Below are 26,539 nucleotides of genomic sequence, written 5' to 3'. Positions count from 1 at the left end.
AAAGGTCATCGAAACTGGGACAGAAATCCATAAAATGGTGGCTGGATAAAGCCAGGCAAGAAGCATCAAGGGGCGACAGATAGCTGGATATCAGGAACACAAGCTCCGGTGGCAAGGTATCCAGTGTCCCTCGCAGCATATTTGATTCATTGAGCAGCCAGTGCTGACACTGGGCAGGTTGGCATTCGAGAAATCCCAGGCTACTTCAAGTTAAGCGCGCATAGTCACGTAACTCTCCCGGACCAGGGGGTTCCGTCGCGATTCGTCATAGACGCGATGTTAAGACAAATCCCGAACCCTCTCCGGGTTGGTCTCATTCTCGGGGATATCTGTAAGACGAATATCGGCTTTGGAATTGATTTCGAAGGTATGTGATATTTTCCGCTGCTTGAAAGCAAGTCTGTGCGTCGCTGGGCAAGTTCATCCCCGGAGCGGAGCGGAGAATGCGGAAAAGCTACCATGTGGTACTTACAGTATGTATGTAGGCACCTCTCGGTGTTGTCACCTGATATTCATTTTGCTAGGTGTGTCTAAGCGAATACATCACGGAAGCTGGAGATCCTGTCTAGCATGGTTATTTAGTGTGTCTTGACTGCTCCGCTCGCGCGAACTTACGGCGGGGTTCCCCCGCAGCCCACATATTTCCTCCCTCCTGAGCAACGTAGCAAATCCGTTTAATACCCCGAGGGTCTCCCCACGAGGAAATATTATTGCTGGGCGTTAGCGAAGTATAGTTGGAAATGGGGTCTAGAAAAGATAACTGTCAATTGTGACGATCTGGTTGGTCATACCAGAATAGGAGATGTCAAGAAGCCTAGGATCAGATAGAAAGCGAAAGTCAGGTGATGAGGAGGGCAAGGATATCACAGGGACCCCTGGTATACCGCGCTACACTCGAATAGCAAACGGCTCTCCTACGAATAGCTTCTTCAATAAATAGGATACATTAGTGAGGCTAATTAAATGGATTCCACCGTATTTGCTTCTTACTCAGTGTCAATAAAACCACGGTGACCACATTAATAACATCACACCTCTATTAAGGGGACAACGGTACAAAAGCACAAAGAGCATATAGATGGGGCTAAAAAAACATTGTCTGGAGCTTGGCTCCTGACTAGACAAAGTGTGTAGATCTCCGAGTAGATCTATCTATCTGTCCTGGTATTGGTCTCTATCGGAGCACGTAATATAAGGGCCAATCAGCGGTGAAAAAGACTCTATATTGCTATACCCCTGAATCTAGCAATTTATGGGGGTTTCTGATTATAGAAGAATTTTTTTCGGACTATCTATTAATCCGGCCTCCATAGCCCGTTCATTCCGACAGAAGCAAAAGAAAGGAAAGCAGACTAAATATAGGACAGGCAAATAGTGCAAATATGATTACGTGATCCTCGCCTGTGTCTTGGTCTTCACAGGTCTAAGATAGTCGTTCGCTTTATAATTTTGTCTGTGAAGAGCTTATTCCTTCTTTGGTTCCAGGCCCTGTTCTTTCAACAGGCGGCCGTCCTCCGGATCTTTGCGCTGAGATGCCGGTATAGCCCGCAACGGCCTTGATCTACGCCTTCGAAAAAGGGTAAGACAGAGCTTAACCGTAGCAGCAATTGAGGCCAAAAGGAGTATGGCGATGAAGCTTTTGGTGGTTGAACTGGGTGAAGATGCTAGTGTAGTAGCACGCACGTTGTCCATAGAGTAGATCTCCGTTCCAATTGAGGCATTCACCACTAGATTTTTTAGTTGCGCTTCATTCGCCAACAAGATTCCAGTGGAGCTGGATGGGAAAGAATTGGACGACTCTTCGGAGACCACTCTCTCTGGACTTTTAGCAAAACATTTGATTTGTTTTGCTCGCCCATCTGATTGATCGATTATTTCCGCTTCCGCCAAGTCTTGGCCTGCCGCTGTTGGAGGCGCAGTGAAGAAAACCTCCGATTGACCAAGCAGATGCCCTTCCTCATTGTATGCCTCTGCAAAGACACAAGCTGCGTAATCACGATGAATAAAGCTTGTCTCAAAGCTTTTACGTCTGGCTATCCCAATGGGTACACCGCCCTGATCTTCGAGCATTTTGAAGTGCCATTCGTAGACCTCTGATGCACCATTCCAGCTGACGTGTATGATTGTCAAGGTGTTGCCTTTGTCCCTTACAGCTGCAGTATGGAGGTCGGGTGGACGAGATGGGAGCCCGATCCAGGGATACTTGAACCCGCGATAAGAATCCGCGTCCACTGAGAGGACCGCTTGCATGGCAATCTGACCATCAGGAGTGTGCTCCGAAATTCGGCTCGAATAGGCCCAACAAATGAATTTGTTACCGTTTGGAAGACTCTGAAAATTGCCTGTAAGCCCTGTTAGGTCATGCAAAGAATAGGCATAGCTTTTGAGATGCAGAGACTGCTACCTGCCTCGTGAGTTTATCTGATGTGCATTCGGATGCGGGTATTCGATAAGGACCTCAGCTGTCATCTTCACTGTATCAAGCAGGAGAACGAGGCCTCTTGAGTACTTGTAGCTACTCGAAGCAAAAGGTCCATCTCCTGTTGCGTTATCTAGAAGTGTAATAACAGTATGAGTTTGGTTCTGCGATTGGGGTCGAGCATCGTGTTGTCTAGAAAATGCTGAATGACCGAGCATTTGAAAATCGGATCTCACGCCACCTAGCCGCCATACGATATGCCCATCTTTATGCGAAATTTTGTAAAGAGCATCAGTATGTCTTGCCGAGAGCAGATAATCGCCGTCGGGAAACTTGGCTATCGAATTGAGATGACTATAGTAGCTTTGGTTAGTATCTCCAAAAGTTGCTAGGTGTATGATACTAACAGTATGTCCCATCCTCTAGCGCACATTGACTCGATCTTCCCGTCATAGCTCTTATATGTACTCTCGTTGAGGCTAATCCAGTCTCGACCATTCCATTCGAAAATAATACGAGAGTCTGAAGTCTCTAAATCAAGTTCGCGGAAGCCTTCGTATTCCACTAAGCATGGTATGTCAAGCCCTATTTGCTCCGATACCTTCTGAATTATCTCCAATGGAGGTTTGTTCAATATGAGGGCTCGCTTGCCGTCATTAGATACCTGGAAGGAATGAATATTTGGCTTCTTTTCACCCTTGGTTACCAAGGGTACCCGTTTTTGCACTTGGTAATGTTTGTCGAGAATAAAAGCTGTATCCTCATGCTCGGAAAGAAGTGTAAGTTTCCTTTCCATTCCTTCATCTTGGACTCCAAAATCGAAAATGTTCCAATGGTTGAATGCTGATCCTCCCCCCCATATAAGCTCCCCATTTGTGTCGTAGATGTGCGGACCAATCCAGGCAGGGCCGGGAGATGCCTGATTTAGCCCGTTATAAAACGCTACAAACCAGTATCCTGGTGCAAGAACTGATTTGTCCTGATAATGGCGGATCGTCCATACTGGAGCATCAATGTCCGGGCGAGTCACAAACCGGTGGAACGTTCGATCAAAATTGGCGTCGTTCGCGCTAAAATATGACCTCAAGTCAGAACCGGGAACAGCACAGGTTCTGTAGATATGAAATATAAATAGCATGGGAGGGAGGCATGTAATACCTGTTAGATGCATTCTTGGCCGACATAAGCACTAGGACGATGTGTTGATAGGGTAATGCGGAGGTGTACCCGGACAAGCTCAAATAGTCTCTTTCCAAATGTCTTTCCCACAATACCGGGTTCCCTGTGTATCGTACGGCGTAGACACAGTCAGAGGAAGTGGTAGGTTATCTATCAAATCAAGTATTAATTCAATAGAGCACTATGGAGAGATGATGGACGAGGCTGAAATTATATGCGATGCTACATACCCCACTCTCTAAAAACGCCCCCTCCCAAAAATGGAAAAGGGGTTAGAAGTACCGTACTCCACAGAAAGCTAGCATACTAGGAACGGGATTAATTTGACTTTCTCGGTCCGTTCTCCTAGATTAACTTTTCACGGAAGCAAATTGGTGCGTAAACAGTCTACTTTACTAACTTCTGATCTATATTCTGATAAGCATTAGGGAATCAGCAACTCTGTTTGACTAAATGTTTTGGTAACACACTTGAACGGCTAGGCGACGACGGAAGGGCAGAGCATGTCGTACTGGATTAGCTGGATGCAACTCAACCGGTAGGGAGAGGAACGATCCGATATCAGGGCAAGGTTTCCAATCCCGGGCTTCAGCTCTTACATGGAGCGGGGCATGTTACATTCGCTAAGGTGGTCCTGCAAGCTGAAATACGAGTATCATCTTTTAGAAACTCTATTTCAACGGGAATATAAATTTAGGGCGAGGTCTCTAGAAATTCAGTACATCAATTATTTTCACGCCTTGTTCAAATTCACTAAAGTGAAATTCTTATCACAATGCAATACGCAATACTTCTTTCAGTGGCTGCCATCTTAGGCGTTACTTTTGCTTCGCCATCTCGAGATTCTTTGCACCGTAAGGATCCGATCCTTGCGGCTCCTCGTGCTGTTAACTACATTCCACCTCCGATCCAGAGTTTATGTGGTGTAAGTAGCCCTATTTAACTTTGACTCAGGATCAGATGAACAAGGTACACAAGGCTTACCTTGGAACTTAGACCTGTACGGTGGAAGGAGGGCACCCTGGATACTGTCATATCAAAGAAGTCGGCACGGTCCAATGCAACTCTGGTTCGCCGGTAAGTCTATCTAAATCCTCCGAAATTTAGCTATGCTCATTTATTTTTTTAGTGTACGAGCAACGGACACAAATGCTGCACGGGTGCCAGTGACGTCGTAGGCTGCGACGGGCAAACGTAAAGTAGAGGGTCTATGGATTTGACACTCATAGCGATATCTAGCTACGTATAAAAAATGCTGCAGATAACCGAGGTCTGGACTCTCTCATCTCACTAGATACTGTTATTATGTCTTTAGCTCCACTAGCTCGACCTTCTAAATGACGAAACAGTTAGGTACGGCGAGTACGAAGCATCTACGCCTAGCCTAAAAAGCTAGCAAGCTTAAGCCAAACCGATGGGTTACAAGTCTCCGACATATGCAGTAGCTTATCCTAAATTGCACACTATGTGAGGAACACGGCGTGGGTAGGGACCATAGATATCATAGGGACCCCTGGTATACCGCGCTACACTTGAATAGCAAACGACTAACCTACGAACAGCTTCTTCAATAAATAGGATACATTGGTAAGGCTAATTAAATAGATTCCACCGTATTTGCTTCTTACCCAGTGTCAATCAGACCACGGTGACCACATTAATAACATCAGACCTCTATTAAGGGGACAACGGTACAAAAGCACAAAAAGCATACAGATGGGGCTAAAAAAACATTATCTGGAGCTTGGCTCCTGACTAGGCAAAGTGTGTAGATCTCCGAGTAGATCTATCTATCTGTCCTGGTACCGGTCGTTCTTCTAACCTTGGAAGCCTGATTTTCATGAAGTATGTCTAGGGGGTGGGTATTCGTTGGCATAAAACCGCTCAGGGGCGTGCTCAGTTCTACTCAGTGAGCAAAAAGGGGCAGAGGGATACGCCACCCGCCACCGGGAGCAAAATAATCCCTAGATTCTAGACACTAGCTTCGTGTGGCGGTCGTTCTTGAATGCGGCGCAACCCTCGAGGTCTGGAATCAAGAAATATTCAGCCTTGCTCAGCCTCAGTGAGCAGAGGGACTTACCTTTCTCAAGCCTATTTCTGCTGTAGAGCAGGTGACTCTGGTGCGAGAAACCAATCAAAACTACCCGATAATACGGAGTAATATCCGCCCATTTCGTTTCCGGCTATCCACGGCCCCGGGCATCTCCAGCCCTCGTACAAATATCAGTCGCATGGGCCGAGGATAATTTGGGTCAGCGGATCAGCGTCGGTACCCCGCCCCCATTGGCATATCTAGTAGTGGCCGCCAAGACTATAAGGTAGCTTAGCGGCGCCACAACGTGGTATCCGCCACTATCCTGATCAGCTTCCCCAATCATATTAGGTTATTTCGAGTCCGGGGTTTAATGCAACCCCATCTTAGACTACCCCAACATGTTCCCAGGATAATAATCAAAACTGTTAGATAACTTCCCCAGTGAACGGACCTCCTCCTCTATCAACAAGTTCGCATGCACAGACCGCATACCAGAGATATCGGACTTTAAGTCGCTTCCAATGGAGGTTTGGCTCCACTTCCCCGTATCACACACATGTCGCATGGCCCCCGTAAGCTTATCTCGGTAGCATCGCGTGGCCGAAGGAAGGGGCTGGATGCCGTCCGCTAGAGTACGGCGCACGGATACGTTTCCAACGATAGTCCGGTCCATTGGTTTAGGATCCATGCGCGAGTGGGTTTACGAGTTGGAATACCCGACGGAGGCCGGATAAGCTAGAATTGCCCCTTTGGTGCAACTGTCTCGGAGAAGATTAAGCGTGCCCCTCTTGAACTGGCCTTTTATTACCGGACGTGAATCCTCCCTCTGGAACTCCCCAGTCTTGTCTATCTAGTTTCATCTCCGAGCTCATCGAAGCCAATCTTCGAGAGTTTTCTTCATCATGCTCGTCCCCACAGAGGATCCCATGACCATTGAGCCTGTCATCGACTCTCGGTCGAACCCAGAAAAGGACGATGAACTAGCCAATGGCAAGATCATGGAGCGTACCTGGGGTCTCGAAGCTCGTGTCGACCCCACGGTCACCTTCGAGGAATATACCTACTGGGCTGAGATCGAACGTATGGACGAAGTAGCGAGGAACCGCCAATACGTCGAAAAGAACGGACCGGTCACTTTGAAATCGGTCCTCAAGGGCCGTTTTTCGCATGGCATTCACCACGAAGAGAGGAAGGAGCGAGAGAAAGCCGAGGGTGAGACAAGTGGCGACGACAAAGGAGGTGCAGTTGTCGTCCAGGCCAATGACCTCGCCGTGACTGAGGAGGAATGGAAGACAGCGGCCAGGGCATTGAAAACAGCCAGCTGGGGAACCGTTTTTTTCTTGATTACCACGGATATCCTCGGTTGGGGGAGCACTCCGTACGTCTTTGATTCCAAGGTCAACCTGGCGAACCAATTATGCTGACTCGAATCCAGATACGCATTTTCCACCGTTGGTTACGGCCCCGGGGTTGCTCTCTATATCATCTTCTCTATTGCCGCTGGAATCAGTGGTTGGATCTTGTGGCGTGTTTACATGAGACTTGACTCGTCCCGGTATCCGATCCTCAGTTATGGCGACCCTTTCTTCCGCGTCTTTGGCAAGAAGTCACGCCATTTCATCAACGTCACGCAAGCCTTTCAACAGTTCTTGACCGTGGCGGTTTTGGTTCTTGGAAGTGGCCAGATCATCGCCCAGCTCTCGGGAGGAAAGATTTGCTACATTGTCTGCTTCGTCATTTTTACCGCCTTTGGTATTTTTGCCGGGTTGATGCGTGGCTTACAGCATGTCGGATGGCTCGCCAATGGGGCCGTTTGGTTGAACATTACCAGTTTTATTATTGTGTGAGTAGCTTCGAACTCCTAATTGTCTGTGGAATTTTCTAACAGCGTCATGCAGTATGGTGGCAGCGGCCAATTTCCCTGTTGACTATCAGGTGACCACAGCCAACACCCTCATTCATACTGTTGGTCCTATCAAGACGTTTGCCGGCCCACCACCCACGGCGTATCAGCCCGCAGCAGTCGGATTTGCCGGACAGCTGAATGGCATTAACCAGATGGTTTGTACGTATCACCCATTTCAATGGAGCCGTTTTGACCCCTGACTGACTCCTACCAACAGACAGTTGGGGCGGTGCTCTACTCTTCGTGGCCTTCTTGGCTGAAATGCGTCACCCAATGGACTTTTGGAAGGGATTGATATGCGCACAGTTCTTCATCTGCATCGTCTACGTTTTCTTCGGTGTTTTTGTAAGTCATTTATCTTTTGTTGACATGGCCCAAGCACAGACGAAGATTTAAACTGACCATAAATTTTGAAGGTCTACTCTTTCTACGGCCAGTATTCTGCCCAAATCATCACCACTGCAGTGCAGCCGTTTTCCTTGCAGACTGTTGGGAATGTCTTCAGTCTATTGACTAGTGCTATCGCATGCAGTAAGTGTCTGCTTTACATATTTATGCCACTGGTCTATTAACACGCTGCGTTTAGTCATGTACTTCAACATCGGTATGAAAACTGTTTACATCGAGGTTTTCCAAGAAGTATTCAGCTTCCCCCCAATCACCACTCGGAGAGGCCGCTGGATGTGGTATGCCTTGGGTCCCGTTTACTGGATCGTCGCATTCATTGTTGCGGCCTCCGTTCCCAATTTGAACGGTGTTTCAGGTCTCGTTGGCGCGCTTCTGATCCTCAATTTCACCTACACCTTCCCTGCCATTTTGTGGGTTGGCTACAGCTGTCAGATTGGAGCACGGCTTCCCGGAGAAGGTTTCAATCCCGTCACGCGTGTGACTACGAGACTGGATAACGGCTGGACACGATGGGTTCGTGGATACACCAAAAGCTTGTGGCTCAATATTGCTAGCACTCTATACTTCATGGGCGGGCTTGCCCTTTCCGGTATGGGAACCTGGGCGGCAATCGAGGCCCTCATTCTCTTCTTCAACCATAAGGGTTCTAAGGCCACCTCTTGGGGATGTGTTGCACCGGTGTAAGGGAACTTGTCAGATTAGAACTTTTACAGGAAGCCACGCAGAGAACTGCAGGCATATTTAGCTAGGCCCTTAGGGATAAACAAGAGAACATTATATCCCTTTGCTCCTCACTGCGTGCGCGCAAAAATACAGATCTTATACCGAAAAGCCATGCGGAGAATGTTGTAGTATGCGCACCGATTTATATCAAGTGAAATTAATTGGCTCGTAAAAGTGAAAATGCAAATACATGTACTTGATGTATTGCAGATAGCTAGTCGCCCTAAAATGACCATCGTGGGCAAAGAAGTATCAACGTGGAGGAAATTAAGAGCCCTCAGCTACGTTACAATTGTGAGGAGATATAGAATTGTTGTAAACCGAGCGGAAGCTAATTGCGGATCAATGGTTTAACAATCCACTATTCTCCCACCCATAGATGCTACTATTGGTGACTTTTGGCATCGAACTGATGCGATATATGTCTCCCGGTCTTGCTGGAGAGTAGAACTTGGCGATATATCAAGATTCAGCAGGTGAAGGAATCGAGGGAAACGGGTTGCCTGTTGGAAAAGTACCCAAAATCTCGCAGACAGCACAGGCTATTCATAAATTCAAGTCGCCGCCTATCACTCGGTTTGTAGCAAAGGAGGAATTCTCCATGGACCAATCACTCGTTCCCATAGCTTCATAAAGTCCAAAATCTTACTTTCCCCTCTAGTTCCTCCGACTATCATAAGCCCTTGGGGCTGGCCCATTCCCCTTGGGCCCTCAAGCCGACCCAACGGCACCATAGCTGTAGGGTAGCCGACTAAAGCGGCGACTGCGCAAATGGAACAGTCCCCCGGGCCGATGATCATGTCGATTTCGTTCTCTATAAGAGCGATGTCAATCCCCTGCGAACCGGCTAGCCGCCTACCATGGGCTTTTGCAGCAGCAACGGTTTCACTAGTCATCGATGACTTGAGCGTCTGAATCAGATCGGTCTGGTCGGTGTGTGCTTTAGTAAATCTATTAGTTAACTGTTCTTGAAGTCCCACAAATTGCAACCTACGCTTGGGCATGGCGCGTGCAGCGTTATTGTTATTGAAATCGATCAATTCCTGGACTGATCTCACTTCCGGGTCTTCCAAAAGCGCGCAGAACTTCCGAAACTGCTCTGGAAACTCGAAAACTAGAGGTTTGTAAATACGGGCAATTTCGGGATTGATGATTACTCCTCACATGAAACTGAATGATTGACACTCTTCCCGTCGTAGCGAAGATCCTCCATAGCAGGTAGTCTAATGGGATAGACGACCTTAGCACCTCGTTGAGTTATTTGAGATTTTGCCCATTCGTATCCATCAAGCTAGTGTCGTCTGGTCAGCCTTTGATTCCGGAATGTTATGAAATAGGATTATAGGCTTACAATCTGCTTCTCAACGACCTCGTCACGCGTCTTTTGAAACTGGAAAGCGTTCCATACAATTGGATCCACGAACCCAACAGAAATATCCTCCCATTTCAAGGACTGGGCGTCGGAATTGTGAGTTCCATTTAGCAGATTTATTAATAATCCGAGGTCTTCAGGAGATTTGGCCATACCGCCCAGTCCGTCGAAATCCCGACTCAGGGTAAAGAGTCCTTCTGTCGAAATAGTTCCACCCGTCACTTTCAAGGAATATAAGCCTGCGCGGTTCGCAGGCATACAGATCGAGCCGGACGTTTCGGTTCCTAAAGATAGAGGTGCAAACCCGGCCGAGACACCCACCGCAGATCCAGAGGAGGAACCTCCAGGGCCGGAGCGACCGATAAAGATATCATCTTCACGGAAACCGCCTGGGATATAGGCCGATTGAGTTAAGCCGTTAATGGCAGACCAGCCAGCCGTCATACACTGCGCTTTGAGGCCACAAAACTCCGTCATACTAGCTTTCCCGAGGATGACTAGCCCACTCTGTAGTAGCGAGTCGATAACCTCTGCATTTTTCTTTCCATAGGTCTTGTCAAAAACGGTTGCTCCCGCGGTGGTGGGCATGCCGAGCGCCTTGGATGTGACTATCGCATCCTTGACGACAATGGGGATCCCGTGTAGCGCACTTCGGACTTTACCATTACGTCTCTCGCAATCGAGCTTTTCGGCCCATGATAGGACTGTTTGCCGAGGTGCAGTTGAAATAATTGCCCGCAAGCCGAGCCCAGCTTTGTTGTGTCTCTCGATCTGTGCCAGATAGGCTTCGACTATCTCAACAACGGTTGTCTGACCGGCCTGCAAGAGACCATACAGGGTTGTCACCGTCGCTGTTCGCACATCAAAGGGGAGCTTCCGGTCGGAGGCATCCATTATGGCTGATTCCGGGTCCATTCTTTTGAATCTAGCTGGTATGAGGGCCGAGACGTTTGAAAATGTGATGATGTGTCAGGTTATCTAGCAATGCCGACGTTTCCTAGTGACTTTGGGAACTTTGGGAAAGATGGGAAATATAGGCAACCTAATTCCTGCAACATATCATTCTCAGTTCGCCGCGTCACTAGACACGGTAGATAGAGCTTAGCCCAAAGCGGCTGGTATATGTATGACAGCCAATAGTTAGTTAAGCAGTAGTTAAGCAGTAGTTAGGCAGTAGTTAAGTGGAAAGAGGAGGCGTATGGAATAATTCCCAAAAAATGATGTCCTTCTATATAGCTTTTCTTACGTTTATTTCTCGTTATTTATGATATAACTCAAGCAAACCATCTGTCTAGTCATAGCAATTCAACTCATCATAAACCACGCAATAAGACCAGGCCAGTAAGACCATCCATGGATAAATATTGTATCGAGCGAAAATGAATATGACCATGCAAAGTAGGGGAGTAAGAGACGAGCAAAAAGGAACGCTGTAAGTTCAAAACTGACATGTCTACTCGGCCAGCACGTGTCGCAACATCACGATGAACGGCTCGTGAAGCTTCAGGATCTCGGTCACGTCGGGCTTGACGGGTTCTCCTGCGGTGCGGCGAAGCTGGTCCTGCTTCTTGATGCGTCGGCGACGCTCGGCGGCGATCGGGTCATCTTGTTCGTCTTCGGCGGAACCTTCATCAGATGAGTCGGAGGCTTCGTCGGAGATAGTGAGGTCTTCCAGATCAGCCTAGGAGGTGGTTAGTATTTTTTTTAGACATGGCGGTTGGATTAGTATTGTAGTTAGTACATACCTCGTCGAGACCAAAGTCGCTGCCCTTGAAGGCTGTGGCGCCCGGGATAGAGTCGTTGCCAGTGCCCTCTGCGGCCATCTTCTGGCGCGTCTTGTTTAGGTGCCAGCGCTTGCGGTCTTCTTGCCACTTGACTAGCGCGTTGATCTCAGCGATTGCGACATCCTTGTCGATTTGGCCGAAGCCAGCAGCGCCCTGGAACAGAGCATTCATGTCGAGCTTGCCGCCAGTCGGGCCCTTGCGCAAGAAGTCGAGAATCTCCTCGATCCATGACATGAGGGATCCGAACAGGCCGTTGTCGTGGAGGTGCACCTCGTGGATGAACTTGTAAAAGTTGTCTTGGTGGCGTGCGCATAGATCAATGAATGACTGGACAGTCTGGTTCGGGTCTGCCGAGGCATCCTGGCGCTGGGCGCTTTCGATCACGGCAATCGCATCGTCGGCGAATTGGGCAAAGTCGGTGATACTGCTGTAGACGTTGGCGGACTTGTATACCCTGACTAGCGGCTCGTAGAAGATGGTGAAGAGGTCGCGGAATAGTTGAAGGGTGGTGGGCTCCTCGACAATGCTGAGCATCATGGACTTGTCGCGCTGTCGGGTGTAGAGCTTCAAGAGCTGCTTCATGTGAGCGAACCATTGGGCGCCTTGTTGCATTTCCAGGTCCACGTTGTCCACGGCGTTGTTCCACGCCACCCATCCATTAAACACCTTGCCAATCTGCTCGGGGCCAAGCTCTGGGGAGATAACTTCGGAGCGAAGAATGGCCACGATAATATCAACATCCTCGTTCACGGCTTCCTCACGAATATCGTTCTTGATCGACTCCTCTGCGTTCACGAAGTTCTGTAGCTTATCAGTGAGGACTCTATCCTCGACCTTTGCAGCTAGCGAATTGATTGACTTTTGGAAGTCTTTGATACTCTCATTCAAGGTCAATGAGAAGATACGTTGGAGCAGCGACCGCGAACCGAATGGCTGAGCCATGAAGAGATCGAGAACACCGGTCATGACAGCCGCGGGGTTGGCAATACGGATCACATTCTTCATCAGGGTGTAAGGGACAAGGCCGTGAATCCTCTTGGCCTGCGCAAACAGCTCAGGTGAGTTATCCTCGGCAAGGAATAAGTGGTATACGGTCGCTGCCACTTCGATGCGCAGCCACTCAGCAAACTTCTGATACTGTGGGCTGAGCTCCGCAATGGTGTTCTTCTCCTTAATCTCAGCAAAGAGTTTTGTCAACCCGTCTGAAAGAATGTTAGCTCGGACACGGAAAATCTTGTGAAGTATGCGCCAACTTACTGCTTTCCACGATATCCCGACGGAACTTCTCCATATAAACGTCCAACTCCGCAGCGCGTTGCCTAGCAATCTCGTAGAAGCGCTTCTGCTCCTCGATTCGGATTGCATCCATGCCCTTTCGTCGCTGAACATCGATCAATTCTTCTTCGTTCAGTGTCATGGGCTTTGCGGTTAGGAACTCTTCCACCGACTTCGACTCGGCATATTTCTTGTTTTGCAGGAGCGTTCGAAGGAATGCACGTAGTGATACGCGCTGCTCTTCTCTGTAAAGAACAGTCTCTCTGGAGATTTCCGCTGATGCACGTGGCGACTTGGATGCGCGCATCGACCCCTTCGACGCTGATCGATGGACAGTTCCCGGGGCCAGGGTGCGGCCGGTCGTGGATGTCCTCTCATCGGAAAGGCTCGCATCCTGGGTTGAAATAGAAGAGACAGACGAAGCATCATCGTCATTAGACCCGAACCAGCTGGATGAAGTAGAGCTCTTGTTTTTGCGAGGGAGAGGAGGTAGGTGTTTGCCAGGGAATTCGGTGCGCAGTCTCCGGTGGAGCTTGACGAACTCTCCATATCTTCTGCCAACATAGATATCATCCTTACCGTCTCGACGCACGCGAATAATAAATTCGGCGTGTGGGTGATAGCGTACTGTGCGCTTCACAGAAGTGACCCGAACAGCAGCCACGTTGACATCCCAACCATTGATGGAATTCCCCTCGGGCATGTTCACCAGCAGACCCTTATCATTGGCACCGCGGTCAACGACCTCAATCTCAGAAAATTGGATGCGCTCCTCGTAGCCCGACGCAGTCGGTACACCGGATACCATCATCAACTCCACAAGCTTCTCGCACTTTCGCGCCAGTTTCCTCCGCTTTGTCTCCTCCAGCCGGTCTTCCGATGATGAGACATGCTTGTTGGCAAAGGATTCAAGGAACTGTCCAAATTCGTCAATGTTCATTCTCCATCCAGCATGAGATCCGGAGTTAACCCACCACTTGTAGCTTGTCCTGCCAGAACTGCTTCTCCTGAGCCTGGTCGAGAAAGGGGAAGTTGCGAACGTGGTGCACGAAGATATAGCGAAGGATAGGTAGTTCCGAGTCGACGGGCGCAACCTCACCAAACTCCGACCGAAACGGCGCGCCGAATCGTTGCAGCGCGGTAGGCGAGTTCAGCTCGGAGATTTCGCCGCGCACTTGCCGAGCGATGAGCTCGCGCTTGAGGTCTGTAGCGCAAAAAAAATCATGTCAGCAGGCAACGACACAATAAAGGAAACCATGCTGCCTTACAGTGCTCCTGTTTGCCAGTCAGGATCTGTCCTGGCGCGGTCGCTGGTGGTTCTGACACAGCTCCACCTTTGCCGCTTCCGGGGAATGCAGGCTCCGATGAGCGCGTGTCCTGCATCGTCGCTGTATAGCTTCAAGTCGTCTGAGGGAAGCCGTCAAAGAAATACCCAATCTCTAAATGGCATAAATAGTTGGAAAAGAGGAGAATTCGTCTGCCTGGGCGCGCACGTTGATGCCGAGATTCGATAGCCGATCACAGCCCCGTCGTAGTGCGGGCGAGGCTCGCGGGGTGAATCTTGTGCTTCGCGAGGGTCAAATTGAATCTCTAGGGAACTGGGAATTGCACACAAGGTTACGGAAGTAATCAACAGGCGAAAGGCGAAAAGGTGAACAAGGGAAGTGGGGAGATGATGTCGTCACCCGAGAAGGTTGGAATAAGATAGGAAGCGGCGCTGACCCGAGCCCAACGGAGGGACCGTACGGAGTCGGGTGCGTCCTTGTGCTCCGCCCGTGTTGTTCGTCTACTAAGTTCCATGCGTCTTAGTTTTTATTAGCGACTTGGCTTGTTTTTTTTTAGACCGGCATTCCCCATTCCTTGTGCTTCCGCCGTCCTCACGCGATACTCGCGTTGCTACAACCCTGGTGTACTACAGTGTTACAGATTGAGAAGCTGACGGAGGCTAAATAGAAAAGGGGTCTATGTCAGAAAATGGATGATTGCCGATCTACTCCAGTAACACCAGAGAAATGCGAGGTGACCAAAACGCACTTGCATTAGCACCAGCCCTATGATGAAGTAGCGGCCCTGACGCGGCCCGTCGCCTCCTACTTTCCGTGGGGAGTTGACGTCGGCGTGGGGCAGGGCTGAATATCATGCTGCCTATCACCTGCGCGAACTTGGCACCGTGGCAACGTCAGCGCTGCCATCATCCGATGACTGACTGTTGGCGGTTCGTGGTTTTATTGGTCTAGTCATCAGGGAATAATGAATTGCTTTCGTCTCAGTCCAACAGTATTTACAGAACGAGGACAAAAGCTCTATACTACTGGGATTTAAGGATGGAGGAACCGGAAGGTAATAGAAAAATTGGCATTGAGTCATTAAAAGACCTACATGCAAGTCCCCGAGCTGCACCGTGGTTAGGGCTATTGAGGACAGCCTTCGAATACACGATGACCGTCCCTCTCGGGTTCTCAGTAGATGGAATTTGAATAGATGCGCCCGACACAGCGGAAGCAGCAGGATGGACTAGGTCCATTTCAGAAAGCCAGTCAGAAACTTCTTCTAGAGCCGAGAACACCCCGCGAACGGAGGCGCAGGGGCCTTTGAAAAGACTCATTTCGGTAAAAAAAATCAAACAAAACTGAAGAACATCGGATCGGATTATCGCTTGCTGAGGGGAAACCCATCGCTCATAAACAAATGAGGAACGGAAACCAGCCGCCTATTTCATGTATTCGTACTCTCCGTTGGGCCCCATGTAGGGGTCGTAGTTGGTGCCTTGCTGAGACTGTTCTGCCCACAACTGGATGTCCTGAAGAGCGGAGTCTCGGTCAGGGAGAGGGGGGAACATGGGCTGGTTTTGCTGAGGCTGCTGAGGCTGCTGAGCGTATTGACCAGCAGATGCCTGCTGGGCCATAGGCGAGACCACATGGGAAGGAGCATTCATACTCATGCGGTGTGACTGGTCGTAGAGAGTAAAGTCGTTGCCCGCGGGGGTCTGGTATTGATAATCATATTGATCATCGGCCTGACCAGATCCCGGAGAGTACAGCATCAGGTTGCCCTGGGCATTAGGGGAAAGCCCAGACACCTTGCCGGGGGCGTCATAGCCCACGAAGTTGGCACTGGCGGACATAGAGTTGTCGACATAGGGCTTGAGACCGCTGTTGTCAGAGCTGGCAGGGGTAGGAAGCTGCATGTTCAGAGCCGTGCAGTCCTCCTGCATGTTGTTGTAATCCAGCCGGCTCCAGTCCAGATCGAAGGTGACGCTGTTGTCGGTGGTAGCCATAGGAGAGCCATCGAAGGACATGGAGGGTCTCATGAGGTCGGGAACCGAATCGGCCGAGGGGATGGACATGGAGTTCATCGACTGGCGGTGCATCTCAAGGGCAGGAATAAGACCTTCGGGGTCTCCCGACTCAAACTGAGACTGGAAAGCATCGAGGTTCATCGAGGTTGGGAAAGTGAAGTCGTTGCCCATGCCAACCGATGAGGTCTGATACGGAGAGTTCTCGAAGAGAGGGGGGAAGTCATCACTGCGAACCGGCGCAGGAGGGTCGTTGAAGTTGAAGGGAACGTTGTCCTGGAACATGGGAGGTTCCTGGGGCGATGCGCTGGGTGCCGAGAAGGGAGTGGAGTAGTCCGCAGAACGAGATGTAGGTGTAGAGACACTGGGAGTTCCGGGGGTGGCCTGGATGGACGAGCCACGCTTGCCGGTGCTGCCGCCTCGAGCATTGTTCTTGGAGCGAACGTAGACCCACCCGTGTGCCTTCTCCATGTGCTGCTTGCAGTTACTCTCGCGCTTCGAGGCGTAGGTGCAAGGCTGGAAGTGGCACTTGTAGAGGCTCGGGGTGTCCGAGTGCTTGTCGTTGACATGGCGGTCACGCTCCTTCTCAGTCGGCCAGCCGACTTCGTAATACTTGCAGGTAGATTCACTGCACTTCCAAGGGCGCGAGTGGGTCTTCTCATGCTTTCTGCAGGACGTTAGCTCTTCGTGTACAATCAATTGATTGACCAAGGTGAGATTCCACTTACGTCAAATCGCAAGGACGCTTGAAGACCTTATCACAATGGTTGCATTTCTGGTTGATGTCCATGGGAGGAGCATTCTTCTTTCGTCGTGCCATTGACCGCTGGACACCCTCATCGGCCATCTCATCGAAGCTGACGGCGCGCTTGAAGGTAGCAGGGGTGTTCATGTCGTATGGAAGACCGGTCGCCAGCGAAATGGTCTTGCCATCCTCCTGGACGACGACAAGCTCGGCGGGTTTCCCGTTTTGAGACATTCCGCCTTCCAGAGTAGCAGTTGGAACACTAGCATATGTTAACTTGGGTTCCCAGAGAATGCAGGAACTCCAGGGCAGGAATTGACATACAAAGTAGACTCCTTCTTCTTCTCCGAGTTCGAGTCTTGGGTTTCCTGGGCCTCCTGGGCCTGGGCTGCTTCAATCCGGTCGCGATTGGCCCGGATCAAGGCAGCGTAGCGTCGAACCTGCGACACAAGATCAAGGAAGTAGCCGTTAGTGTAAGGCCGATCGGTGGGCAGTCGTTGATCGCGGTCGTTCAAATGAGAAGCTGAAGTATGGAGACACTGGATCGTAAATTCGGCGAAGTTGAGATAGGCCGTTCGTAAGGTGGAAAACTTCTGGACCAGCCGAAGATTTGTGAGCCCTCGAATCCAAGATCACAGGTGAAGAGTAGAAAGAAGAGAAATCAAAACGATCAGGGTAACGGGAGGGTCACCATTGACGCCCATTGACGACCTGCGTCATTGGACGAAAAGGGCACCGTATTGTCAGGCGAGGCCTTGGAATGACCCAGATGGAACAACCCATCAGGGAATGGATTCTTCCGGAACAGCCCATTGGGCGGAAATAATAGGCAACAACAGATGAAAAACATTGAGACTTACCGGAGCGAGCCACAAAAGGGTCTTTTCGAGGTCCCTGAGGCACGTGATTTGCTTGTTCACGATCCGAGCCGGAACACTCTTCACCAAAGGATGGAAGGGCTTCAGTTTAGCTTCCTTCAAAATTGGCACCAATACGAAGCGCTCAATTTGTTTACAGGCAGCAAGCCCAAGTTGCGGCCGTGAGGACTCCTTGATTGAGGGCGTGGGGCCGGTGATGGCCGATTGGGGGGCATCAACATCGGCATTCACTGAATGGTGATGAGCGGTTGCCTGTGCATACATGTCAGAGGAAAACATACCTTCGCCGTCAATGGATTCAGAGCTACTAACAGATGAGCCCAGGCCGCTGTCAGATTCATGGGAGTGCACAGGTTGCTCAGTCTTCTTGAAGACGTCGCCTTCCTGGCTGGTATTTGAACCGTCGTCGCGGTCTTCTAGGGTCAGACGCTCCAGGATCGAAGCCATGCGCTGCTCACTGGCTGCAATGCCGTCAAGCGACGTAGGCGAGCGACGAGGCAGAGAACGAATGTTCAAAACCGGATCACGCTCGGCTGAGGGGGGGAAGTAGGGGTGTTAAATGTCTCTCCCTTCTTCAAACACATCTTAGACGAGGTGTCCTGTGGCTCGATGGCCAGCGTGGGAAGAGTAGAGTTTAAGACGGGACGACGACGGGGGTGAACCCGGACAGGCTCGAGCTGTGAAGCGGTCATATTGGACGAACTCTGCATGAGCCCAGCGTTAGCTCGGAGACTCCTGGTCTGAAAGGAACAGGCTGTCATGGTTGATTGGCTGAATCACCGTGACTCACCAGCACTCGTCCAGATGATTCGAGAAATGACGTACAGTCGACTCAGACTTCAAAAAGCCAGATTGTCGGGTTGATTCGTCTTCAGACACTCTTTATAAGAAGGCCACCTGCGCCCTTCGAGAGTCTACCAAAGACCTGATAGATATCTCACGGCTGGAGGCCAAGAACAACGAGTCCCGAGGCAGATATCCAGGCTGTGATCAAAATGGCAGCAGAGTTTGCGCAAGACTTCCGCTCCCACGTAGACGCGGTGTCGCACTCGAAGTGGCTCGAGGAGCGAAGGCGAAATGAGGGAGGCAGTTTGCGAGAGACGATGCGAACAAAGAGGATGTTGCTTGACTGAAGATCTCAAACCCCGGCGATATACACGGCGAAGAGGGGATCCAACGAAGGGATCAAACGACGACAAACAGTTCACGGACGAAACCACGGGCGAAAACTGGCAGATAGATGTGGATATGATATGGAGAAAGTCGAGAATCGCAACAGGTGGACAAGCGGAGATCAAATGCCGGGCGTAGAAAGAGAAAGATGATGGCGACGTGTTGGTGTCTGCCTGATAGACGAACGGCGCTACGCCCGAACGGGTATCAGCTGCGATGGCTGAGTCGTCCGTTTCTTTCGTTTCGTTGGTATTTCAGACCCGTTTGTGGGCCGTCCGATTGGTCCGGATGACGAAAGGGCGGTTACCGCCTCGGCCCCTGGACTCGTGCCGTTGTAACATACGGTCACGACCGGGCTCTTAAAATGGAAACACCGGGGCCCGCGAACACTGATCCCTCCGAGAGACTCCGTGATCGAGAGCCTCAAACTGGACTGGGTTCATTGCCAACCAGGGGTCATCTGTCTCTCACCACGAAGATCACCTTCTGCGTCGTCAGCTTGGATTTCTGCAAGTTGACATCACCGGAATTCTACCATCCGCCGTCCTCGTACCCCCAGATCTCAACTCAGCCTTACACCGGTCCCTTGATCCAGGACATCCGCGGGGGAACTCAAGTCCGATCCACATTCCAGGGCGATTTTGGATTCTGGTGTGGGCCCATCTTTACACGTGAATTGAGCCTCCCGGATGGTTCGGCCCATTCCAAAAAATTGCGCGCTTTCCTCGTATCGGCCTCGTCCTCCACGTCTGCCTGATTTCCCCGTCAGCGGCATTTTGCTGATCCCCAGGGCTGGGCGCCCGTTACTACGTGCCAGGTGGCATCCGACAGTTGCTTCGCCACAGTTGGCCCCATATTACTAACACGAATGTAGACGAACAAGGCCAAGCTGCGAACCTTCTCGGTTCTTGGCGGTTGAATTGGGGCAATGAAGGTGAGGCAAAAGCATTAAATTCTACGGGACGCCCTTCGGGAATTTCGCGATCTCGTTCTAGATCGTCAATACCCCGAGCCGTCTCCAGTAATGAGTCTGCCTAGATACTTTGTGCCTTTTCCGAGGGGGACGTGTCCTTTCTCTTGAATAGTACAGGTTTATGAGAATGGTCTTGAATCTGTCGAATAATTAGTCGTCATCTCTGTATCGATTCGCCAAACTGAAGTTCCAGGCGTCGATTATTCACGATGCGATTAGTTATCCGGGGAGGAGAGTCTCACGTGAGTCCTACCCTGGTCAGCCATTATGGCAATCTGAACTCCCAGAAAGTCAGATGACATCCAAATAACATCTGCCTGCTATATTTGATCTCTTGGGCTCTTTAACTTGCGCGTTATGATGGTCTTTCTACCTGATGATATGGATCCTTTCTATGATTTTATCCATGGATATTTCACCACGACGCAAGTAGAGAGAGAGACATTGGTTTCCCGATTCATTGGCCTCGTGATCGTTCTCCCTCTTTCTGCTTTGTCGATCGGTCATTGTTCGTTGACAGTTGTAATATCTGAAGCCGGCATCGCGAGCTTGGAGAGAACGATAGGGAATAAATGCCGAATCGCGAAGCTGGGATTCTCCACTGCTTCGGTCCACCCGAGCCACCAGTTCTTTGTAGCATGACCTTTCGTTTTGATCGCCTGGGCCAAGCCTGTACAAATCCCCTGACTACTTACTGCCATCACTGCCAAAGAACCTTTTCAGCTTTACATTTACATCACATGAAGTCTTGAATGCCGCGAATATATCGCAATTTCGTGGTATCTCTTTGGGATGCCTATTTTCCCAGTAGGGTAAGAGCTTCTTGAGCGGGGAATCAATCATTCAATGGCAACTTTATATTGGATCTGCTAATTGAGTTTACAATCGGGAGCCCGGCCGACTTCGATGAGGGACAATATATTCTTCAAGTTACATAGATCAGGGTTGTCTTTCCGCACCTTACACCAATGGCATACTGAAACTACCTGGAAAAATGCATGAGGAATTTCAGAGATTGCAATATGATAGAATGAACTTTTTGACCGATTTTGATGGTAAAATATTGAAGACCCAATTTGATTCCCGTTGGATGGAGAGCCCCGAGCTCCGGATCACAGGCCGAGACGACCGCGATAGCGGCCAATGGCATTGCAGCGTGGACGACGTCGAACGTCGGGCCAGCATAAACCTTGTAGACCTACGCTGGAATTGTTGGTATCCGTTCTTCATGTATGAATACTGTCGAGCGCAGGTGGATAAAAGCCCGATACATATCTGCATAGTGCGTTACGGCCACTTGGACCTCGGCTTCGGGAGTGGCAGAATGTCGGGCGGTGCCGAGACGCCCGCGTGTTGGCTTCCCCCGGATTCTCCAACCGCCGTTCGTCTCCTCCTCTCTGTCTGACGAAGCTGGTTCCTGAAGCTGTCTGAATGTGACCGGGCGACCGATAGATCTAGTTGTCGCATACCATCCCCTCTCCTTCCCGACATACCTCCCCTACCTCTTTTCCGTCGGCAATTGAAGTCCCCCGCGCCATGGACTTCGACCATCACGGGCAGAGCTCCCAACAGCCTAGACAGCGCCGGAAGAGGGCCGGCAAGAGGCGTATGCGCAATAAGCTTCCGGTCGCTGCTCGTATAGCGCTGGATCCTCAGCTTCGCGGCAACGTCGGAGTGCTCTCCGAGGATTTGGCCAATGATCTATTCGCCCAGCAGACCCTCCAAGGTGAGTTTGATCGAGCGATAAGGGTATTGCATTGTCAATCAGGTTTTCGCTGACCGAAATGGCTTTCTTCATATAGGCGTTGCGACAGGCGATGGGATTCTTTATGTTGCGATTTCCCCACAAACCCCGAGCTCGTCATCGGTGGAGGATCAAGCCTGGACCATTCTCCCGGTTCGAGTGCAGACTTCCCACACTCAAATAGCGCATTCGACAGTTCTTTTCCCCGACTCGGCAGACTCTCTCCAGCCTTTTCTTCAGGCCCTAGGGAAGATCGATTCGTCGCGCAATTCTCTGCAAACACACCGGTCGGTGGATATCCGGATCCTGGACGTTGCTCCACTCCACTTGGACACTATCTTCGTCACAGTCGAGCGACATCTCCTTCGTAACCACGACGATGTACAGAGTAAATTTGGTGGCGGATTCACGTCCAATGCTCATGGTGCAAATGGAGCGTGGCCTAGAGCCGGAAAGGGCGGGGACTCGAGAAAGCATTCAAAGAAGGCTGCGGCGGATGCTGAGGTGCGTTTGACTGCGGCTGTGCGCGACGCTTTGGCGAGTCAGCGGATCGTGCACATGGGCGATGTGCTTCCTCTTCCACTTCCACCCCACCCTATTACCTATGTTCCTGCGCCGCCGGCTCGGATTTCCTTCTGTGAGCCGGTTTCACAGGGCCTTTTGATGCCTACCACAAAGGTCATTCTTGTACAAGCTCGTCCACAGGGTCACCGCGCACCTCAATTGCTGCCTCCGCGACATGCGCTCTTGAAGCAGGTTGCAGAAGATGAAGCCGATGATACTTCCAACGAACAGTTTTACTCCGCCGCTGAGGACAAGCCCGGAGAAAGCGGAACTGAAATGGAAATGACTTCTACCGCGGAGGAGTCTGAGACCGACCTCTCGGCGGGCTCCGCGAGTGACTCCGACGACTCCTTGGAAGACATGATCTCTCTTTCGGCCCCCGAATTGCCGCAAGCCCCCTCCGGGGTTATGTCGTCCATCACTTCGGCAACGCCTCGCGCAGGCGGTCGGCGAGTCGATGGGATACACACACCAGGCTCGGTCGCTTCCAATTTCACTTCGGCAACTATGCGCCCCGGACGGAGCGGAGGCAAGACTTTCAAAGTCGAAGGCCTGTTGCAGCAGGTGCCCAACGAGGTGCTTCACCCTCGCCCTCGTGATGACGAGGACGTCGATGCTTTCATCTTTGTCGATATCAGTACCCTTGCCAAAATCGGGTGTTTCTCTGGTGACTGGGTTCGGATAGAAGCCACCGACGAGCCTCAGCTGAACATGTTCGCGTCGCTCAAGTTCGGAAGCTTCAACGATTCACCAGAGGATGCCGGTGACTGGCGACCGGTCAAGGTCTTTGGTTTGCCAGGTCTTCCGTCACCTAAGCCTCGATATGCTATCAACCATTCGGGTGAGCGCCGTTCAAGCTTCTCGCAGCGTCCTCAGACGCGTTTGACCCCTTCAGTATTTGTGCCTCCCCTGCTGCTTAGCAATATCGACAACCCCAAGTACCTGCGGATCTCTCCAATGACATTTGCGTCCGCCAATGGCGCGTCAAAGTCTGGACTTCTACACCACATGAAGAACACTGCTGCCAAGAACCCACCCCTGGCCAAAGAAGTCACTCTAATGAAGGTTTCCACGCCACTTTCCATGGACCGGGTTCTTCAGCCGGCTCTGTTTGCTGGGCTCAAACAATATTTCGAGTCCCGCCGCCGGATACTGAAGAGTGGCGATTTGGTTGGTATCAGTGTCGATGAAGGGCTTGGTAGGGCTGTCTTCTCCGGGACCCCCGGTGGTGACAACGCGCATCAGGAAGAGGATATCACCGCCAGATTAGGCCAGGGCCCTGGCAGTGATAACATTGCGGCTCGCAAGGTTGGTGTCGCTTGGTTCCGTGTTGGACAAGTAGCCCCAATTGCCGTCGAAGAACTCGAGGAAACCGGTGAAGATCAATGGGGTGGTGTGGCCGTTATCGACCCAACGAGTACACGTATGGTGCAAGCCGGTAGCGACATTTCCAGAGTCCCCGGTATCTTGGGTAACGGTTGGGAGTACTGGCTGGGAGTCAAGACCATTCCGAAGGCTATTGGCGATTCACCAGCTCCGCATGGAATTGTCGCAGAGCCTCCGCATACATTTATATCCTCCCTGCAACAGCGAATTCGGGATTTGATGGCGGCAGCGACAAGCCCTCGTGCAATCCAATTGGGCATGAAACCCGTTGTCATTCTCATCAAATCCCAACAGCGGCACATTGGCAAAGCCACTGTCGCAACCCGAGCATGTGCGGATATTGGCCTCCACACATTCCCCATTGACGCCTACGATATACTGACCGAGGGCGGTGCGAATGGCGGCGATGTCAAGACCGAGGCCTACTTGAAAGCTCGGGCCGACCGGGCGTTCCACTGCGGCTCGAACTGCACCGCCCTACTTATTCGGCATATCGAGGTGCTCACAGCGGACCGGATGGTGACTGCTATGACTGATATTGTCAATGAGGCCCGGGTTGTCATTGCCACGACTGGCGATGTCGAAGAGATCCCCGAAGGCATCCGGAGCATGTTTACCCACGAGTTTGAGATGGGAGCACCTGAAGAGAAGGAGCGTGAAGGCATTCTCCAGAATGCGGTCACAGAACGTGGTATCAAGCTATCCACTGATGTTGAGCTAGGAACGGTGGCACTGAAGACTGCAGCACTGGTTGCCGGCGACCTGGTCGATGTCGTTGAACGCGCCGCCGCCGCTAGGACTGCCCGCCTCGAGAAGTTGGCCGAAGATGCTAGCAAGCAATTGCCCGACTCAGAAGTCTTCATCAGGGATATTCTGCTCGCCGGCGGCGATGGCGCTCGTGGCGTCACAAAAGCGGACTTCGACACTGCCGTTGAGGCAGCCCGGAAGAACTTCGCCGATTCGATCGGTGCTCCCAAGATCCCCAATGTCGGTTGGGATGACGTTGGTGGATTGACCAACGTGAAGGATGCTCTGATTGAGACTATCCAGCTGCCGCTTGAGCGACCGGAGCTCTTCGCGAAGGGTATGAAGAAGCGCAGTGGTATTTTGTTCTATGGCCCCCCTGGCACTGGAAAGACCCTGCTTGCCAAAGCGATTGCCACCGAGTTCTCGCTCAACTTCTTCTCCGTCAAAGGCCCGGAGCTGCTCAACATGTATATTGGTGAATCCGAAGCAAACGTACGTCGCGTTTTCCAGCGGGCTCGGGACGCTCGCCCGTGCGTTGTCTTCTTCGATGAGCTGGACTCGGTTGCGCCCAAGCGTGGTAACCAGGGAGACAGTGGCGGTGTTATGGATCGTATTGTCAGTCAGCTTCTTGCGGAGCTTGATGGCATGAACGGCGGAGAGGAGAACAGCGGTGGAGTGTTCGTGATCGGTGCCACCAATCGCCCGGATCTGCTGGATACCGCCTTGCTTCGACCTGGTCGCTTCGATAAGATGCTTTATCTGGGCGTGTCAGACACTCACCGGAAACAGGCGACTATTTTGGAGGCACTTACAAGGAAGTTTGCGCTCAACCCAGACGTGTCTTTGGACCGGGTTGCTGAACAGCTTCCGCTGACGTACACTGGTGCCGATCTGTATGCCCTTTGCTCGGATGCCATGCTGAAGGCGATCACGCGCAAGTCGACGGCGGTCGACGACAAGATCAAACAATTGCCGGGTGGCCCGGTTACCACTGCGTACTTCTTCGACCATTTGGCCACACCAGAGGACGTTTCAGTGACAGTGATGGAGGAGGACTTTTTGGCGGCGCAGGGAGAGCTTGTTCCCAGTGTCAGGTACGTTGGTAACCTGATCTTGAATCGATAGGATGATACTCACAGCTAGCAGTGCCAAGGAGTTGGAACATTTCGAGCGAATTCGGCAGACGTTTGAGTCTGTCGACAAGCAGAAGCAGTATCCGGCAGCTGCTGCTCCTCAAACGATTGCGGAAGCTATGGAGGCGTTTAGTCTTGGTGATTCACCGAACCCAGAAATTCCGACAAGCAATGGGGATAATGGCTTCACTGGAAGTATACATGATCGCATTAAAGGCTTGAAGCAATGGCCTGGCGGTATTGTTCGCAGTGCCTCGGGCCAATCCACGACGAGCAGCAAAGGCAAGGGGAAGAGTGTCAGCAAGAAGGGCAAGGGCTCGCGAGCCGGAGCGGAGTCCGATGGTTCCCTTGACGGCGATGAAGAGGATATGGCGGATGGCCAGATAGACGACGATGAAGATGATTACATCGTTAGAACGGACCATCTTGCGAGTCCTATGGAGGAAGTGGAGTAGATGTCTCCTATGGGATGTGATTAGATGTCGTCGTGGAGTGGGTGGATGGAGCTCGCCCCAGCACGATTTACCCCAGCGTCGATGGTCAGCTGCCGACCCCGTCGCTCTGATTTTACTTTTCTATTGTTCGCCGACAAGGCATGTTCCTGTTGTTCCAAACAGGCTTCATTCACATCAACTCAACGATACATCCACGACTTCACTTTACTCCTGTGAGGTGACATCCTACTTTCTCTCGTTGTGAACCGTCGACGTCGTCGCACTCACATTGACTACCCTTCATCTTCAATCGCTGCTTTCTATGTCCCCGAGCCAGATTGCTCTATTCCTTTCTCTTCATTGTCC

At 51.1% G+C, this 26,539-nt stretch overlaps 7 protein-coding genes across 7 annotated transcripts; 3 read left to right on the top strand and 4 right to left on the bottom strand.

Moving 5' to 3' along the window:
• Positions 1–1,464: 1,464 nt before the first annotated feature.
• Positions 1,465–3,603, bottom strand: N7498_006961 (ASST-domain-containing protein; the record flags this gene model as incomplete). The annotated part of the gene is made up of 4 exons (XM_058454023.1): positions 1,465–2,342; positions 2,631–2,773; positions 2,827–3,489; positions 3,578–3,603. 4 exons carry the CDS (start codon positions 3,601–3,603, stop codon positions 1,465–1,467), a joined length of 1,710 nt encoding a protein of 569 aa, XP_058306272.1.
• A 2,932-nt stretch (positions 3,604–6,535) lies between these two features.
• N7498_006960 (transmembrane amino acid transporter) lies at positions 6,536–8,631 on the top strand (the record flags this gene model as incomplete). Its single annotated transcript, XM_058454022.1, has 6 exons — positions 6,536–7,011; positions 7,069–7,476; positions 7,532–7,698; positions 7,757–7,884; positions 7,956–8,070; positions 8,126–8,631. The coding sequence occupies 6 exons, from the start codon at positions 6,536–6,538 to the stop codon at positions 8,629–8,631; spliced, it is 1,800 nt and encodes a 599-aa protein (XP_058306271.1).
• A 608-nt stretch (positions 8,632–9,239) lies between these two features.
• On the bottom strand, positions 9,240–10,957 carry N7498_006959 (uncharacterized protein; the record flags this gene model as incomplete). Its single annotated transcript, XM_058454021.1, has 4 exons — positions 9,240–9,610; positions 9,665–9,784; positions 9,835–9,961; positions 10,022–10,957. 4 exons carry the CDS (start codon positions 10,955–10,957, stop codon positions 9,240–9,242), a joined length of 1,554 nt encoding a protein of 517 aa, XP_058306270.1.
• A 538-nt stretch (positions 10,958–11,495) lies between these two features.
• On the bottom strand, positions 11,496–14,484 carry N7498_006958 (PX domain-containing protein; the record flags this gene model as incomplete). Its single annotated transcript, XM_058454020.1, has 5 exons — positions 11,496–11,723; positions 11,788–13,028; positions 13,084–14,017; positions 14,076–14,305; positions 14,370–14,484. The coding sequence occupies 5 exons, from the start codon at positions 14,482–14,484 to the stop codon at positions 11,496–11,498; spliced, it is 2,748 nt and encodes a 915-aa protein (XP_058306269.1).
• Positions 14,485–15,811: 1,327 nt separating this feature from the next.
• On the bottom strand, positions 15,812–18,711 carry ace1 (putative C2H2 transcription factor (Ace1); the record flags this gene model as incomplete). The annotated part of the gene is made up of 6 exons (XM_058454019.1): positions 15,812–17,063; positions 17,125–17,403; positions 17,466–17,734; positions 18,002–18,249; positions 18,301–18,552; positions 18,600–18,711. 6 exons carry the CDS (start codon positions 18,709–18,711, stop codon positions 15,812–15,814), a joined length of 2,412 nt encoding a protein of 803 aa, XP_058306268.1.
• An 845-nt stretch (positions 18,712–19,556) lies between these two features.
• Positions 19,557–19,949, top strand: N7498_006956 (uncharacterized protein; the record flags this gene model as incomplete). Its single annotated transcript, XM_058454018.1, has 1 exon — positions 19,557–19,949. One exon carries the CDS (start codon positions 19,557–19,559, stop codon positions 19,947–19,949), a length of 393 nt encoding a protein of 130 aa, XP_058306267.1.
• A 1,752-nt stretch (positions 19,950–21,701) lies between these two features.
• Positions 21,702–26,194, top strand: pex6 (AAA family ATPase peroxin 6; the record flags this gene model as incomplete). The annotated part of the gene is made up of 3 exons (XM_058454017.1): positions 21,702–21,891; positions 21,968–25,700; positions 25,753–26,194. The coding sequence occupies 3 exons, from the start codon at positions 21,702–21,704 to the stop codon at positions 26,192–26,194; spliced, it is 4,365 nt and encodes a 1,454-aa protein (XP_058306266.1).
• Between the last annotated feature and the right edge of the window lie 345 nt (positions 26,195–26,539).

This window comes from Penicillium cinerascens, assembly GCF_028974065.1.
Source record: "Penicillium cinerascens strain IBT 15544 chromosome Unknown contig_9_segment0_segment0, whole genome shotgun sequence".
Classification (NCBI taxonomy): domain Eukaryota; kingdom Fungi; phylum Ascomycota; class Eurotiomycetes; order Eurotiales; family Aspergillaceae; genus Penicillium; species Penicillium cinerascens.
This window is presented reverse-complemented; position numbering and strand designations above follow the sequence as displayed.